The sequence below is a fragment of the Phoxinus phoxinus genome (assembly GCF_949152265.1).
Source record: "Phoxinus phoxinus genome assembly, chromosome: 9".
Lineage (NCBI taxonomy): Eukaryota > Metazoa > Chordata > Actinopteri > Cypriniformes > Leuciscidae > Phoxinus > Phoxinus phoxinus.
In genome coordinates, this window is record NC_136884.1 from 14786818 (window position 1) to 14804414 (window position 17597).

At 39.2% G+C, this 17597-nt stretch overlaps 1 protein-coding gene across 1 annotated transcript; it reads left to right on the plus strand.

Moving 5' to 3' along the window:
- Positions 1–12114: 12114 nt before the first annotated feature.
- Positions 12115–17039, plus strand: slc35e3 (solute carrier family 35 member E3). Its single transcript, XM_079622873.1, has 5 exons — positions 12115–12727; positions 13152–13262; positions 14135–14293; positions 14560–14642; positions 16536–17039. The coding sequence occupies exons 1-5, from the start codon at positions 12314–12316 to the stop codon at positions 16720–16722; spliced, it is 954 nt and encodes a 317-aa protein (XP_079478999.1). The 5' UTR covers positions 12115–12313; the 3' UTR covers positions 16723–17039.
- The last annotated feature ends 558 nt before the right edge of the window (positions 17040–17597 follow it).

Consider the following 17597-nt stretch of genomic DNA (forward strand, 5'->3'; position numbering starts at 1 on the left):
TTGTAGTCATCATCACAGTGTATTTGAGTTCCTGTCTGTTATCTGTTCAGTGTCCGGTATTGTTTATGTTACGTTGTATTGTTTGTGTTTCACATGCTGTCTCACCTGTTCCTTTGTATCCTGACTCTACTTTATTAAAGAAAGGATTAATTCCACGTTCGTCTCCATCATCCTTGCGACCAGTCGTGACAGAATACCGGACCCAAAAAGTAATGGAGGACGACGCTATGGAGGCCTTTCTGTTTAACCAGAATGGGTGTTCCATGGAGGAATTCGTTGAGTTGTACCTCCACCTCCATCAAGATGAGTACTGGAGTGAGAACGAGTTGAAGCAGCGCTTCTGGTGCGGACTGGACGATCCCCGGGACCAGTTGCTGCTATTGGGAGACTTGAATCTACCTTTTTGTGACTTTTTGGACAAAGCCCTTTTGATGTATGGGTCTTCCCTCACAGTTTCTCCTGTCACTCCAGAACTTCAGGAGCCGGTGCCTGAGCTTAGTGGCTTCCAAATTTCGCTGTTGCAGTGGGAGGAACTAGAGCCCGCTGATCCTGCGCCAGAGCCCACTGATCCTGCGCCAGAGCCCACTGATCCTGCGCCAGAGCCCACTGATCCTGCGCCAGAGCCCACTGATCCTGCGCCAGAGCCCGCTGATCCTGCGCCAGAGCCCGCTGATCCTGCGCCAGAGCCCGCTGATCCTGCGCCAGAGCCCACTGATCCTGCGCCAGAGCCCACTGATCCTGCGCCAGAGCCCACTGTTCCTGCACCGCTGGTCCCGTCCAGTCCTGAGCTTCCTGCACCGCTGGTCCCGTCCAGCCCAGAGCTTCCTGCACCGCTGGTCCCGTCCAGCCCTGAGCATCCTGCACCGCTGGTCCCGTCCAGCCCAGAGCTTCCTGCATCGCTGGTCCCGTCCAGCCCAGAGCTTCCTGCACCGCTGGTCCCGTCCAGCCCAGAGCTTCCTGCACCGCTGGTCCCGTCCAGCCCAGAGCTTCCTGCACCGCTGGTCCCGTCCAGCCCAGAGCTTCCTGCACCGCTGGTTCCGTCCAGCCCAGAGCTTCCTGCACCGCTGGTCCCGTCCAGCCCAGAGCTTCCTGCACCGCTGGTCCCGTCCAGCCCAGAGCTTCCTGCACCGCTGGTCCCGTCCAGCCCAGAGCCTTCGCCGCTGGTCCCGTCCAGCCCAGGACCGCCTTCGCCGCTGGCCCCGGTCAGCTCAGAGTCCTCTTCGCCGCGGGTCCAGTCCAGTGCTGACCTCCCCAAGAAAATTTTGGGGGGGGGCAATAAGTCCTCTGAGGGGATCGTGGAGGCCCTTCCGACACGGTCGCCATGGCCGCCCGAAGGGTCCTCACCGCCATGGCCGCCCGAAGGGTCCTCACCGCCATGGCCGCCCGAAGGGTCCTCACCGCCATGGCCGCCCGAAGGGTCCTCACCGCCATGGCCGCCCGAAGGGTCCTCACCGCCATGGCCGCCCGAAGGGTCCTCACCGCCATGGCCGCCCGAAGGGTCCTCACCGCCATGGCCGCCCGAAGGGTCCTCACCGCCATGGCCGCCCGAAGGGTCCTCACCACCATGGCCACTCGAAGGGTCCTCACCACCATGGCCGCCTGAAGGTCCTACTGCTCCGCCGTGGTCACGCCCACAGCCAGCTCCGCCCTGGACGCCTGAGGGTCCGACTGCTCCGCCATGGCCACGCCCACATCCTGCTCCGCCCTGGCCACCTGCACGTCCTGCTCCGCCCTGGACGCCTGAGGGTCCGACTGCTCCGCCATGGCCACGCCCACATCCTGCTCCGCCCTGGCCACCTGCACGTCCTGCTCCGCCCTGGAGGCTTCCTGCTCCAGATCGGCCACCCCTTCATCAGCCTCCAGGGCGCCCACCCCCCCACCCCTTTGTAGTTCTACGGCGCGAGGTCGCGCCTAATTGAAGGGGGGCGTTATGTCACAGTCTTCGTCCTCATCATCTGTGTCTCCTGTCTTCACCTGTGGTTCCTTGTCTGTTTCCCGCCACCAATCTGTTTCCATGGACACTGATCACTTCCTCACAGCTGCCTGTCATTTGTAGTCATCATCACAGTGTATTTGAGTTCCTGTCTGTTATCTGTTCAGTGTCCGGTATTGTTTATGTTACGTTGTATTGTTTGTGTTTCACATGCTGTCTCACCTGTTCCTTTGTATCCTGACTCTACTTTATTAAAGAAAGGATTAATTCCACGTTCGTCTCCATCATCCTTGCGACCAGTCGTGACACATGGACAGTTACCGGAGTGAGCAACTGTCTGAGAAAGTAACTAATGTTAGTTGAGTTCAATTTCAAATGCAAGTGGAAAGTTTGTGCAATTTGTTTGTTTTTAATGCCTCAGCCTTGTAATATGGCATTAAATAATTACTGACTTTTTCACAGAGCACTGGTATCATGCAGTTTGTGTTAAATTGTGTTTGGGTGGTTAATTTTTATTTATATAGCAGCGTGTAGGCTATGATCTCGTGCAGATTGCTGCCTTGGCAAATCACGCTATACTACCGTTCTCGACAATGTACCTTTGTAAAATTGGGGATTTAGCACTTACTAACATGAAGAACAAATATAGACACAGGCTGTGCATGGAGATCGATATTAGATTCAAACTCTCTTCGATACAAAGACACACCCTGTGCGAGTTCCTCTGTTTGATGTTGATCACATTATATGAAGATCCACACGAATGCATATGTGACATTGATTGTATACAACAGTTCAACAAACGAAAAATTTATATTAAGTGATTTTCATTTTCAAAACAGTTGTCAGTATTGTTTACAACAAAATAAGCTCCAACGAAAGCCACAGCAGAACTACAGCACGCAGCAGTTTTGTGAACAAATGGCTTTGAACAAATCATTAGAGTCAATGATTCAATGAATAATTCACAAATACAGCCACTTGCTTCGTTACTGAATGAATGACTCGATGACTCACCACCTACTGGCGGTTTTAATTTAATATTTAATATATTAAAGCCTCATGGGGTACAACTCTAAAAAGTTTGAGAACCACTGATATTGGGTTAAGGAATAGAACAAAACAAACATCAAAGCACATTACACATACCAAAAGCAGAAAGTAGGCCTAATAGAGGTCACTTACAAAGTTAGGTTAAAGATACAAACAAAGAGGGATTCAAACAAATGGCATATCAATAACAATGTAGAATTTACAGCCTGTGAGCTGAAGAGTAATATTCAGATAAAAAAAAGTGCTTTTGAAGGAGAGAATTGTCTTGAGGAAGAGCATTCCACAACCTCGGAGCCACTACGCTAAAAGACTCGTGATTACCAGACTATTAAAACCGACTGAATATGACACAGCCCCACCTTAGATATTTTCCACCAGCCGCCACTGCGTGTCAGTACATTGGATCCGTGCATTAGATCTTAAAGTGACAGCAGCATAATATACTGTACCTGCTGATGTCTGTGTCCTTAATGATAATCCAAAAACAAAATAAAAAGAGAGAATGATTCACTGATTTGACTGAGTAACTTTAATAATAATAATTTATATTTAATGCATACAGTGAAGATTTTTACTTATTAGTTAGGCTACTATTGATTTTTGCTGTTGTAATGAAGGGTTAGGGTTAAAAATGAAAATTCTGTCACCGTTTACTCACCCTCAAGTTGTTCCAAACCTGAATGAATTTATTTCTTCTGCTGAGCACAAAGGAAGATATTTTTGAAGAATGTCGGTAACCAAACAGTTGATGGACCCCATTAACTTCCATTGTATTTTTGACCCATGGAAGAAAGAAAGAATATCTTACAGAAGAAAGAATATCTTACAAGTTTGAAGGAGATTAAATTATAGAATTTATGACCATTCCTTTAATATGACACTTACAATAATGATGCGACCCAAGGACAACAGATTCTTTATGCTTCGAAATCTGAAAACAGATGACATTTTGTTCGTGTCACGGCAGCATTTGCCAGCTTAATTCAAAATCTGTCTTTCAAGGTTAGTCCTCATGTGACAGGCTAATTCCTTCCGTCTCACTGAGATTTGTAATGTATGGCTTCAAAGAAGGCATTTATCTTCACTACTGCGCCTCGTATTTACCAAGGCTGTCTTTTCAAAGTGAACTCATCTGATGGCTTCAGTGATCGGAAGCCATCCGCCCTGCTCTCTGTCACTGTTTAGTCATCATTCTCACCCCCCTCTCACTCTTTTCAGAATGATGTCTGAATTAATGCGAAAACTCACATTATCTACGCCGGAGGTTGCCGTTTCACTGATATAACTGTTCGTTCTTAGACAATGGTGAACATCTCATTTGTCATGTTTGGAATATTCACAGCCTTTTTAAAAATGAATCTCAGCGCCTTGGCATGTTTGAAGAGAGTACGAGAAACAGACTGGAGGGGGGTTGATAGACCTTTTCAAGCTGTTTTGAGAGTAATAAGGGAGCTGGATGTAACATTTGTCTTGGTTCTCGTGTAAAATGACTAGCAAACAGTCTGGGGAGAATGGGAGAAGTGGAATAATGTGGCTAATGAAGGCAAAAAGTAAACCCAGTAAGTCGTTTTGCTGTCAACAGTCTGTATAGCCCGAAGGCAGCGTCGTAACCGAAATGAAACCTCATAAAACATAAAAATCTATGTGGAAAGCAACTCTGGCGACATAATTCGTATGAGTCACACAAAAAAAAATTGCACTCTTCTGGTGTTAAAGTATAATTCCGGTATTTAACACCTTGAGTCTATATTGTAGTTTGTTTTGGATGAACAAGAGTGGTGGACAACATTTTTTTGACAATGGTTCCTCTCTCGAGTTTTTGACTATAAAAGAATTGGCCATGGACCCATTTAACATTGGAGTCAATGGGCATGTCCGAAAATGTCATTAAAACAACATTTAACATTAGTTTTCAAAACTGTGCAACTCACCGAGTGATTAGTGATGTTAGTTGATGTTCCAGAAACAAAAAGTGTTGCGAAATACAGTTTCTGTCGTGTTTTATTCGTCATTTTGTAAAATCCCATTGAATTCTGTTGAAGGACTGCGTGCTCGTTAATATAAATGCGCTACCGGAAACGGAAAGGGGGCTGTTTACATTTGGTCGATGTAGTCTTTTTGCTCGCTTCCGTTTCTCATAAGGCTAGCGAGCAGAGCAACTGTGCTCCGGGAGAGTAAGCGAAATAAACAAACAAAACCTTGAAAATATTGAAAGACGTGACCACTGACCAGTGCAATATGAAGTTGAACTCGACTGTGACCGTGAGTGTCCCGCGAGACATAAACATCGGTTATCGCCATCAAGTGGTCGGGAGTGTGCTAACGCTTCAGATTCAAATATTGAGCGGAAGTTACACGGTTGTGAAGTGTCTGAAAAAATAGTTCCACTATAGCAAAATAAACGGATTGGAATCATATATTGCGACGATATATTGTTTATAATCATCAACGAACACCACTAACCACTCGGTGAGTTTAACAGTTTTGTAAACGAACATTATTGGCTGTTTTAATGACATTTTCGGACATGCCCATTGACTCCAATGTTAAATGGGTCCATGGCCAATTCTATTATAGTCAAAAACTCGAGAGAGGAACCATTGTCAAAAAAATGTTGTCCACCACTCTTGTTCATCCAAAACAAACTACAATATAGACTCAAGGTGTTAAATACAGGAATTATCCTTTAAATGCTCACACTTGATTTGAATATAGACTCTGACATTAGCATGTTGCTAAGCTAACAACTCAATGCTCAGACACAAATCTGAGGTGAAATAATGCAGTCTAATTAAAGGAAACAATATTTGCTGATACTTTTCATTACTGAATGAAAAATAAGTATATTTTTACCTGTAAGTTACCTTACCATATTATACAGTAGAAAATTGTAGGCTACATGGTCTAACATAGCATTTTACTGTAAACAAAATACTATCAAATTGATGTTTTTTTTTTGGAGATAAACTATGTATTTCAGTAAAATGTACTTTAAACCCCCCCAGTAAAATACCAATTTCCCAATGCGACACATCACACGATTATATTTAAATAGTTGTGTTTCTCCCTTTTATGTTATTAGTAATGTACATTAGGGTGTTTTGTGTTACATTGTGTTATGTTTATTGTATTATTTTAATATTGTGTTAACCTTATGGTGCTTTGCCTTTGTGTGCATGGCTTTGTCCATCGTTTTTATAGAAATATTGATCATTAATAGGTCAAGTAGTTTGGCAACATTACATTCCTAAAAGAGATATACTGTATTAATAAGCATAGCATACCACTGGAACACTGTCAGTATTTTGTATGATGAGTTTCTGACAATGCCGTTTTTTTATTATTATTGTAAACGTAATGGGATATATCACTGGTTGCAACAATGTGGCCGTTATCAGATAAATATAGCATTTTGTCTAAATAAATAAAACGCTATAAGCTAAAATCAGTCATTTTAAGTCAATTTAACAAATGAATGTAAGCACCATGATTCATTATAATATACGGTATTATAAAAGTATATATTCATTGCATTGGGGACAGAGCTTGAGTGTGTGATGGAGTTAGAGGGAGTTCTGGGCTACTTGTTTAGTTTTTCATTTACTTGTTTGTATTTCATTAAGCCCACCCTGCTCTAAGCATCCAAGCTGTTTTCATTCCAATGCAAGGGATTATAAACCCATGTTGTCTCTGTTAAACTGCTGACCTGGCTGGCACAGTCTTGTCTCCCAAAATGCAGTTGTGAGGATGAACAGTCGAAGTCTGAACCTGAACACTTAATGATAACAGGCAAGGTAGCGTCACAGGGCAAAAGTTAATTTTGTTTAAGAGTCCATGAAAACGTCTGGATATCTTTTTTATTTGAAAAGGTTAATGCTGAACTTAACAAGAAATCATATTTTCCCATCTCAAGCCCAAAGTGCCATGGTCATAACGGACAAAGACAACAAGCATCAAATACCAAACATTATTTATCAAAGTTTGGCAGAATTTTCACACTGCTTTTTCCCATTCATCAAATGATCAAAAAGATTTGCAGTAAATATTGACTGAAAATAAGAGGCATTTGTGAATTTGGCACATTTATGAATAAAGCAGCTGTTTAGAGCTTGGAGTAGCAACAAACCTGCTATGATTATAGTGCCGTTTTCTCCTTTGTGAAGAAGGAATGGGATCAATTGTATTGATTGTACACTTGTAGTGTACTTCAAATCTTACAAGGCCTACTGTATACTTAAAAGTATATTTAATTTTTTTTTTACGTTAAAATAATATAATATACAAATGGAATAAAAGGCCAATTTAGTCTATACTTTAACAACTGTTAATTAACACAACACACTAAAAAGTGCACTTTGTAATAATAAAGTTACTTTAAAGTACATTTCAAATGATCTTTTTATAACATTTTCATGTTTTACAGAAGAACACTTTTGATGTGTCGACTAAAACTAAAGCACATAAAGTAAAGATTATAATTTTAACTGTAATGTTATTCAATATTACATTTGAAGTTAATATATTTTAAATGTACTAAATTCCAACTTCATAATTACAAATGTGTAATTGCAAATATATTACAAGTTTCAAAAGAAATGGCATTAAAGTATATTTTAGTTCACCCAAAAATGAAAATTATCCCATAATTTACTCACCCTCAAGCCATCAACCGCTCAGAGACAAAAAGGTTGATGATCCAAGTGCAGATAGTTTAGGGTAATCCAGAATCGTAATCCATACAACAGGCAAGAGGTCATAAAACTATCCCAAACAGACACCATGCAGGTTGGGCAAACTGGGTAATCAAAAAAACAGGTAAAAGGGTAAATTCACGAAACAGAAAACCATAAGAGCGCTCAGAAATGCAGTGTGACAACATACAATACTTCGCAATGAGTGACAGGGCTCATAGGCAGAGTTAACAAGGGTATGAAACACAGGTGGAAGTTATCAAACAATAATTAGTCCGGACAATGGGTTATGTGAAATGCAGTCCATGATGATATAACAAATGAGTGCCCTCTGGTGGCAGGCGTGACAATATGACTTCCTTCAGCCAAACACAAGCGGAGTTATACTAAAAAAATATCCTGGCTCTTCCAAGCTTTATAATGGGAGTGAATGGTACCTTAGATTTTGAAGCCCAAAAAAGCACATATCCATCATAAAAGTAATCCAAATGGGTCCATGTGGTTAATAAAGCCCTTCTGAAGTGAAAAATGCGAGTCTTGTTCCAGCGGAAGAGTGACCTTTTGACTTGACGCATGACGTATTGGTGAACGCAGACGCGCTGAGGATCAAGCAAAACAAAACACCGGTCACGAATTAGAAGTCAAAAACGAGACTTTTCAAAGAGAAATGTCGGAGGAGCTTAAGTTTGTTCCTCAGCCCTATTTGTTTGAACCACGAGAGGCGTCTACTCTCACCTAAGCTTGCCTACCTTACCTGACCTGCACGGCCGTTACTGGAAGCCATGAGAACAGACAATGAACAGAACAAAACTCAGGGTACGTTTACACGACAACGATATGCTTAAAACTGAGAAGTTTTTGCTTTGATTTTTCCGCGGAGAGACGACACCATTGTCAAAACAATCGCCATTCACACAGATCTGTGAAAACGACTAAAAAACGCTGTATTCTGCTGCCAGGCCAGTAGATGGCGATGAAAAACTATAGACTGAACACGCTTCAGAGATTCGCGTTTATGTTGTTTACACGGAGACCGTTTTCGAAAACAAAACTTTGCGTTTACAGGCTACCAAAACACGTTGTCGTGTAAATGAACGGCCAAAACACCTAAAAAGTTAAACGGTGTAAACGGCCCCTTAGGCTTAAATACTAAAAACAAACCAATTAACGAAATGAATCACAGGTGCAAACACTAATCAAACAATGAGTAACCAAGGAGACTAGCCAGAAGTGGGGAAAAGGAACAAAACCAACTCACAGTAAAACTCAAACACACAATAACCCTGACAGTATTATTTCGGTAATAAGTACCAAGTATTAGGGGCTTCCAGTTGAGCTACAGAAAGCAGAAATGAAACAATGAAGACACATGTTTCTTATGGCTCAATGGGGCTAATTTCCTCACATGGATTGTAGGGGGTGAGTCTGGTGTCTTTACTGGCTGGGAGATTATTCCTATTTGGTTGCGGGAAAGAACAACGAATAAACATCTATCAAGGGCATTAGTAACTGCACAGATCTGAACTTCCTTGAAATTCTAATCAATACAGCGAAGTATAAGCAGCTCATCCTCATTTAAAAAGTCAATTAAGCCCCCTTAATGATTCAAGAGGGAAACAATTTCATGCAGATGCCTGCAGATGAACGATTGCTCGCGGCATTCATAGCTCACTGAAAACACACACATACAACTGCTAGCAGATTCATCACACTACTAACACACTGTCTGCTGGATAGATTCTGTGTGCAGACACAGTTAGAGGCAACTAATATATCTTTACTCATGAACTATTACAGTCATCAGACCAGGGGAAGAGAACATGTTTTTCAGTTTCAGAGGAGAAATCAACATATTGATGTTGCACGTCAGCGGGATTTTGGGGACGGATCCAATTTTCACAATAAACGGCATTTCTATGTGAGGGGGAAAATGTGCTCTCTGAATTATGACATCATAGGAGGCAGGCTTAGTGAGTTGGCAGGGCTGTGCTGCCACCTTTTGGTGACATTGGGTACTCTGAACAAAGGTCAGTCTGGTTCCATGGTGATCAAACAGTTGGATATAACCTAAAATAGTGATCTAAGTCCTGGAAATTATTAAATCTCAAAAACAATATATATATAGTTTCTATATGTTTTTTTGAATGCTTTATCCTATAATATTTATCAGAGTGTCATACTGCTCTAAAAACATGGCGAAGGATTAAAATATATCATGTTATTTGTTATGCCTGACCAATTGGACCAATTTAAGCTAATTGCGATTTATCAATTTCAAAGAAGTGTGTTTTTCCTTGCTAACTTTCACATATTAAAATAACGACAATTATTAGATTTTTTTCCTAGTATTATATTAAGTAACTAACCAAGTTTTTTTTCCAACACCGGGCTTAAAGAATGAAAGTCTTGGTTCTTATCATTAACCCTTAAATGCATGAATGTTTCACCAATCAGTATTACATATTCGGGTCTTTCTTTAGTGACCCAGATATCTAACACGGATGGATCTCTACCTGCAGTGATAATATAAAATCTTCTGCTAGAGTAACAATTACAGAAGGATTAAATAAAGCCTTTATTTGTAGCTTGGAAGGGTTCAGTTTGATCAGATGTTTTATACCATCATCACTGTCCTCGTCAGAACTCCTTTCCCAGTACATTCAGCATCTGGCTCATATTCGCCATCTCAAATTCTCAAAACAAATTAAGATTTTGATCGCTGACAGCTTCTTTACCAGATCCACCATCAAGTTACACTAATATTTAATTGCGTTCAGTACTTCAGTAAATCGCTGAGCCATTTCAAGTTATGCTGATACTTCCTTTTGCTTTCTGCCTGCGGTAACTATGAGTGAAACGTCACTTCATTGTGTATCAGACATTGACACACTATAGAATAAAGGGGAATTGCACTTATTCAATCATCAAAGATTAAATTATTGTAACTTGTGCAGAAAAATATGTACACTGTACACCTCGGGTCGTTAGAAACCCAATACAATTTTTACAAAAATGTATGGGAAAACAGGCACTCTTTAAAAAAAGATATATATATATATATATATATATATATATATATATATATATATATATATATATATATATATATATATATATATATATAATGAATTGATTGAGGTTTCACAGACAAGGCTTACGCCTGCAACTAAAATGTGTGTTTGAGCTGTTTTAATTAACTGTAATTTTTCCAAAGTGTTAAATATAAAACCATGTTGTTCAGGCTTTGTAAAAGTCCAGAAAAAGCATACAGCCTAAATATCACCCCTACTCTGAATAGTTAACAGATCAATAACTAACCGAATATTGTTTGAAATGTATCTGTTTAAAAAAAAAGAAAAGAAAAAAAAGCCTGATTGTGTTTAATCTATTATGCCCTCTAAAAAGTTTTTAAACGGTTAAAGTATAAGGAAGAAACCCCCACCACTAATACTTTCATACATTACTTCAAATTAATAAAAGGGACCTAATCTTTTGCAAATCTTTGGTAAAATTAGGCTATTCTCTTATTTTGTCCACTAGACAGCACGTATTAAGAGCAGTGACGTGGCGTTCTTGGAAGGTAACCGTCCTGCTGCGAAATTCTCGCGCATGCGTAACGTTTCTATTATTAGGCTTGTTTGAGATGAGCAAAATCTGCGCACAACCGATCACCGGTGATCACCGCGAGATGCATGCCGGTTAGAAATGTGTCCGACTGCGTTCCGCCTGGCTCTGATGTCATGCTGACGTATGTCAAAAATCTCTCGCGAGCGCAAGCCGCACCTGTCGGATGCTGCAGTTGCGCGCAGTTGCTCTCCACCGACTGCGCGGATCAAAAGCATGATGGGAAACGACTTGCTGACGACACAGCTTAATGCTCATTGGTTTAAACAACCATGTAATGTTCTCTTTTAAAATGTTTGATATTAAAACTCTGATATCATGTTTTATGTGTATAAATGATCTGTGAATATTCCCAAACTCTCTGACAGTGGCGATCTCTATATGGATTATGTGATTATGTAATTAATATATATATAGAAGAAAAGAAAAAAATATTGATAAACACGTATTTGGAATGGGATTATATAGCCTAACAAGTGATTTGGGTGTCTTGTTCATTATATTTATTTTCATATTTTAGGCAAAATAACTTAAATTACATCCAGTTTATTAGCAACACTGTGCACGAGCGTGAATCCCGTGAATCCCGCGATATCCATCTTTGATCTCACAGGTGTCAGATCCACTGCGAGAAGAGAGATCTGTCCAGCTTGCCTGCGCTTTTTTCACTCCTCCCCTCACTGCAGCCGCCTACTCTCGCTTACATTTCAGGCGAGGCAAGGCGCATCTCAAACAAGCCTATTTTTCTGCGTATGTGAATCTCGCGAGAGTTTCGCATTGAACCGTTACCTCCCAAGAACATCCCTCATTTGCGAGCGTCACGTCGCGTTTAAGCACGTCACTGCCGTGGCAGTGCTTTGAGTGAGTGAATGCGGGGCTTGAGTCCTAGAATGAAAGCTCTTCTGAACCGCTTTCACACATTCAGCCACAGAAAGCAGTGGAGATATATTTCCCGCTGCTGATGCAGACACCTAAGTTAAACGGTTTCTCCAGAATTATTTGCGTCTATTAAATGAGTTCAACTATGGCGACGCGACTCTCCGACTTGTTTGGAAACAACCGGTTAATGGCAGGACTGCTGGCTAACTTACTGTCTTCAATCTGCATAGTGTTCATCAACAAATGGATCTATGTGCACTATGGCTTCCCCAACATGACCATGACTCTCATTCATTTCGTAGTGACATGGCTGGGGCTGTATATTTGCCAGAAGATGGACATATTCTCCCCCAAGAGTCTCAGACCTTCTAAAATCATCCTGCTGGCTCTGAGTTTCTGTGGTTTTGTTGTTTTCACGAATCTGTCTCTCCAAAGCAACACTATAGGAACATATCAGCTGGCCAAGACCATGACAACACCCGTGATTATAGCCATCCAGACCATGTACTACAGAAAGACATTTTCCACAAAGATTAAACTGACTCTAGTAAGTGGGTTTTCGTTTATTCGACTGGTAGCTATATTGTCTAAGAAGTCATTCAAACGTTTTGCTCAACATATCAATAGACTAGTTCATGAATCTGGTGTTCAAAATCTGGAAAAAAATAAAACAAAAATCACTTAGTTTTATGCTGGTATATCTCAGGCTTGTGAACCACACTTTAAATGCATAAATATGCATATATGCTTGTAATAAAGTGTTATTATAACTGTCACCTATTTAATAAATGTTATAGCATGCACTATGCCATACATCAGTTTGAACTATGCCCAGGCTAAATGCTGATAAAAAGTCATGGCTATATGCATATTTTTTTATGCAGGGTCAAATAACAGCTGTAATCTGCTTTTGCACCACCTTTCCCACACCTAATTTATTGTGTGTGTGTGTGTGTGTGTGTGTGTTAAAGGTGCCAATCACTTTAGGGGTCATACTGAACTCTTACTATGATGTGAGGTTCAATCTTTTGGGGATGATCTTTGCCACACTGGGGGTCTTTGTAACCTCACTGTATCAAGTGGTAAGTATTATGGCAATCTCACTTGGTATCCTTATGGAAAAGTCATATCCCTTCATTCCCATAAACATTACTACATGACTATTCTCTAACACGAATAGTCCCATAGACTATTGGCCAACCCAGAGACCTCCAATATAGAAATTCTGGTATTTATAACAACTTTCATTGATTGTTTTAATATGACTATTAACCTCAATTATTAATAATAATATTAATGTTTATTATTATTTTTGATATTGAGGATACATTAAATTGATAAAAAAGTGACATGTATGATGTTACAAAAGATTTCTATTTTAGATAAATGTTCTTTTGAACTATTACTCATCAAGTTTCCCAGTTTTCTCCTCACAGTTTCCACAAAAGAATATGAAGCAGCACAACTGTTTTCAACGTTGATAATAATAAGAAATGTTTCTTGATTTCTGAAGGATCGTGTGACACTGAAAACTGTAGTAATGATGCTGATTATTCAGCTTCGCATCTCAGGAATAAATAACAGTTATGAAATTGTAATAATGTCACACTATTACTGTTTTTATGGTATTTTTGAGTAAATAAATGCAGCCTTGGTGAGCAGAAGAGACTTCTTTCAAAAACATTTAAAAAAACGAACCGACCCCAAACCGAATCTACCAAACATTCTTAGTGTTTTTTTTAAATAAACATATATAAAAAACTAGCTATAGAACAAATCTACCAGTATTATACAAAATAAATTACTACTTTCTACTTACTACTTAAATTACTAATAAATTAAGTACTTTCATGGATCCCCAGTAGAATTCCTGACCATAAAAAAAATTATAATAATTCCAATATTTTGATTATGCTGTATTTGATTGACTAATGACTTGTTTCTCTTAATATAGTGGGTCGGTGCCAAACAGCATGAGCTGCAGGTGAACTCCATGCAGTTACTGTATTATCAGGCACCCATGTCGTCTGCATTTCTCCTGGTCCTGGTGCCGTTCTTCGAACCCCTGAGCGGAGAGGGTGGCATCTTCGGCCCGTGGTCATTTCAAGCCCTGGTAAGAGTTCTCTCACTGGCTCACACACTCCCTCTACAACTATCCAAAGGAATTTCCTTCTTACACAAACACACAGTCACAGAGAAAGCCTTTGTGCTATTGCCCAGATTTCCTGGAGAGAAAAAAAAAGTACAAATTCGTAATGTTTTACTCCCCTCTATAGGGTAAAAAGTTCACAAAGCTTAATTTAAGATAAGTATTAAGTTCAATTGCAATTTCAGATTGTTGATTTGTGATTTTTTTCTTCTTCTCTCCCCTTCATCAAGGTTATGGTTCTGCTGTCTGGCGTTATAGCCTTTCTGGTTAATCTGTCCATTTACTGGATCATCGGGAACACATCTCCTGTCACGTATCCTTTCTGCTACTTCTCTAAAATACCAACAGCTGTGGCTATTTCCTTCTCTTCTATTCATGGTGCAAAACACACCCTATAGACAAATATCTGTAAGCAGTGCTCTATAACTTGTCTGTTAATTGTCAGGCTAGGCCTATAATGCAAGCACATGTTTGCTTACAGAGCCTGGGCAAATAGTTAAAGCATAGTTACACACTTGTTTAATAATGAAAGAGGAAGCTGTAAATCGAGGCACTTTTTTTTGTAGCCCTGAGCCATACTAGAAACGTTTCATAGTTTTGAATACACCCATTGAAAAGTGAGTTTATGAGTGAGACCTCTCTAAAAAGCTAGCAGCAGAGGGAGCACTTCATCTTGTGTTTTAAACTGCACTTTTGGGACACTTATTAGGTAAGTGTTCTGTCAAAGGGATTTCAAGCTGCTGCTTTTAAAATGTTCATTTATAAATCATTTTACAAATATCATTTATAAAGGTATACTATTGACTACTATTAACTACGACTTTTGCCTCAATAAACTCCTAATTACTGCTTATTAATAGTTAGTAAGGTAGTTTTGGTAGGAATGTGGGATGTAGAATATGGTTATGCAGAATAAGGCATTAATATGTGCTTTATAAGTACTTACAAACAGCCAATATCCTAGTGATATGCATGCTAATAAGCAACTAGTTAATAGTGAGAATTGGACCCTAAACTAAAGTGTTACCATTTATGTATGTTTATTTAACACTGGTATTTATGTCCAAAAATCAGTATTTAAAAAAAACCCCTGTTATTTTAATAATTGATTATACTTATGTTATACATTTTTACATTCACAAGACCGATACAGCCATAAGTCAATATTAAAAATAACATCTGTTAATTTATCAACACATTTTACTGATTTTTTTTTTTACATATTCACAATACTGATATAGCCATAAATTAATATAAAAAATAGCATCTGTTACTTTATTAACAGATTATACTTATTTTTAGCAAATTTAAAAATAGCATCTTTTTTTATCGGTTTTTATTAACCGTTTTTTTGTTATTTAGAACAAATTTATTAAGGTTTACATATTCACAAGACTGATATAGCCATAAATCAATATTAAAACTAACATCTGTTATTTTATTAACACATTTAACTTATTTTGAACAGATTTATTAACATTTCTACATGTTCACAAGACTTATATAGCCATACATCAATATTAAAAATAGCATATTTTTTTATTACCTTTTATTTCTTATTTTGAACCGATTTATTAACGTTTACACATTCACAAGACAGATTTTACCAATTTTTAACGTATATTCACAAAACTTAAATGAATAGTAAATAAACAGTAACACTTTACAATAAGGTCTCATTTGTTAACATTAGTTAGGCCTAATGCATTAACAAACATGAACTAACAATGAGAAATATTCTTACAGCATTTATTAACTTTTGTTCAAGTTCACGTTTGCTCACAGTGCTGAATGGAACTTTATTGTAAAGTGTTACCAAAATAACATACTTAATAACTAGCAATTACAATAACTGGGTACTAACCCTGAACCTTCCCCCAAACCTAACCTAAGGTGTTTTCATGGGCCCTGGAGGTGTTCTGGTGTAGTTACATCATATTACCAGTACTTTCTTGGGTAAGTACTGTACTTACACTTACATGTACTGTGAAATGTTTGTTGTAAAGAGATTTATTAGCTTTTTTAAATATCATATTCACAAGCCTAACTATAAATGGTCCAAAATTTTTTAATGTTCATAAAGAATCATTTAGAAGCTCTTTCTATGAGTGCATGACTCAACTCTGAAGCTCAAGTGACTCAAGTGCGAGTCAAGAGATCTCAAAAGTCATTGTCAAACAAGATCCCTTAACATGTGTCTCCAAAGATACAACATGTTTGGACACTTCAAGTTCTGCATCACATTACTGGGTGGGTATGTTCTGTTCCAGGACCCCTTGTCCTTAAACCAAGGTCTGGGCATCCTCTGCACCCTCACTGGCATCCTGGCATACACCCATTTCAAACTGGCAGAGCAGGAGGAGGGCAAAAGCAAGCTCGCACAGAGACCGTAGGCCCGCGGATGTGCCAATCTACGAGACAGACGGTGTTCAGTGCCTGATGTCTTCAACAAGTAGATAGCGATGGCTCTTGCACAGGAGCGTGAAGACTAACCAAAACATAGACTGGAAGGAAGTAGGCTTACGCCATTGAGGCTGAGAACTTTTAATAGCATTTCAATCTTTTTTCAAGAGTTCAATTCAATTTTTGCAAATAAACATGCGGAACGTTTGAGAGAAAAACTCTGAATGTTGAAGCATTTCCTTTTTTATTTTGTATGTTTTACTTAATGATGTATTTTCAAATGGTCTGTACAACAATAAAACTTTTTTATAGAAAGTTACAGATAACTTTTTTTTTGGGTCACATTTTTCAAGGATGGAATGTTATCTTGTATTGAGTCTAGTCACAACTTTGAGGACAAGGGTCACTGCCTACTTGGCAAAAAAACGGTCTTTTGCTGTCTATGAAATGGAATGTCAATCATTTGTTCAGTTCATGTTGAGGGATTTTCTACATGCTTTTCTCTTTTGCAACTTAAACTTTAATCACATTCCAAAGTCCTGTCTCCAATCTAGATGTTTTGCTGCTTTTTTGCGTGAATATTAGACTCGTCCCAGTTTCGAAAGGGATGTGGTAAACCAAAATGCTGAAAATATAGGGACAGTTCACCCAAAAATGACCTACTTTTAAACAAAGAAGATATTTTGAGAGATTTATCAAGAGTGTTTTCATTCATACACAAGTCAGTGGGCTTCAATATTTAGATCTTAATGTTCTTCAAAATATCTAGAAGAAATACATTTGTAACAACATACAGGGGAGTAAATGATGACAGAAATTTCACTTTTTTTGTTGAAGTGTCCCGGACAGAAGTTTGTTTGTGCCT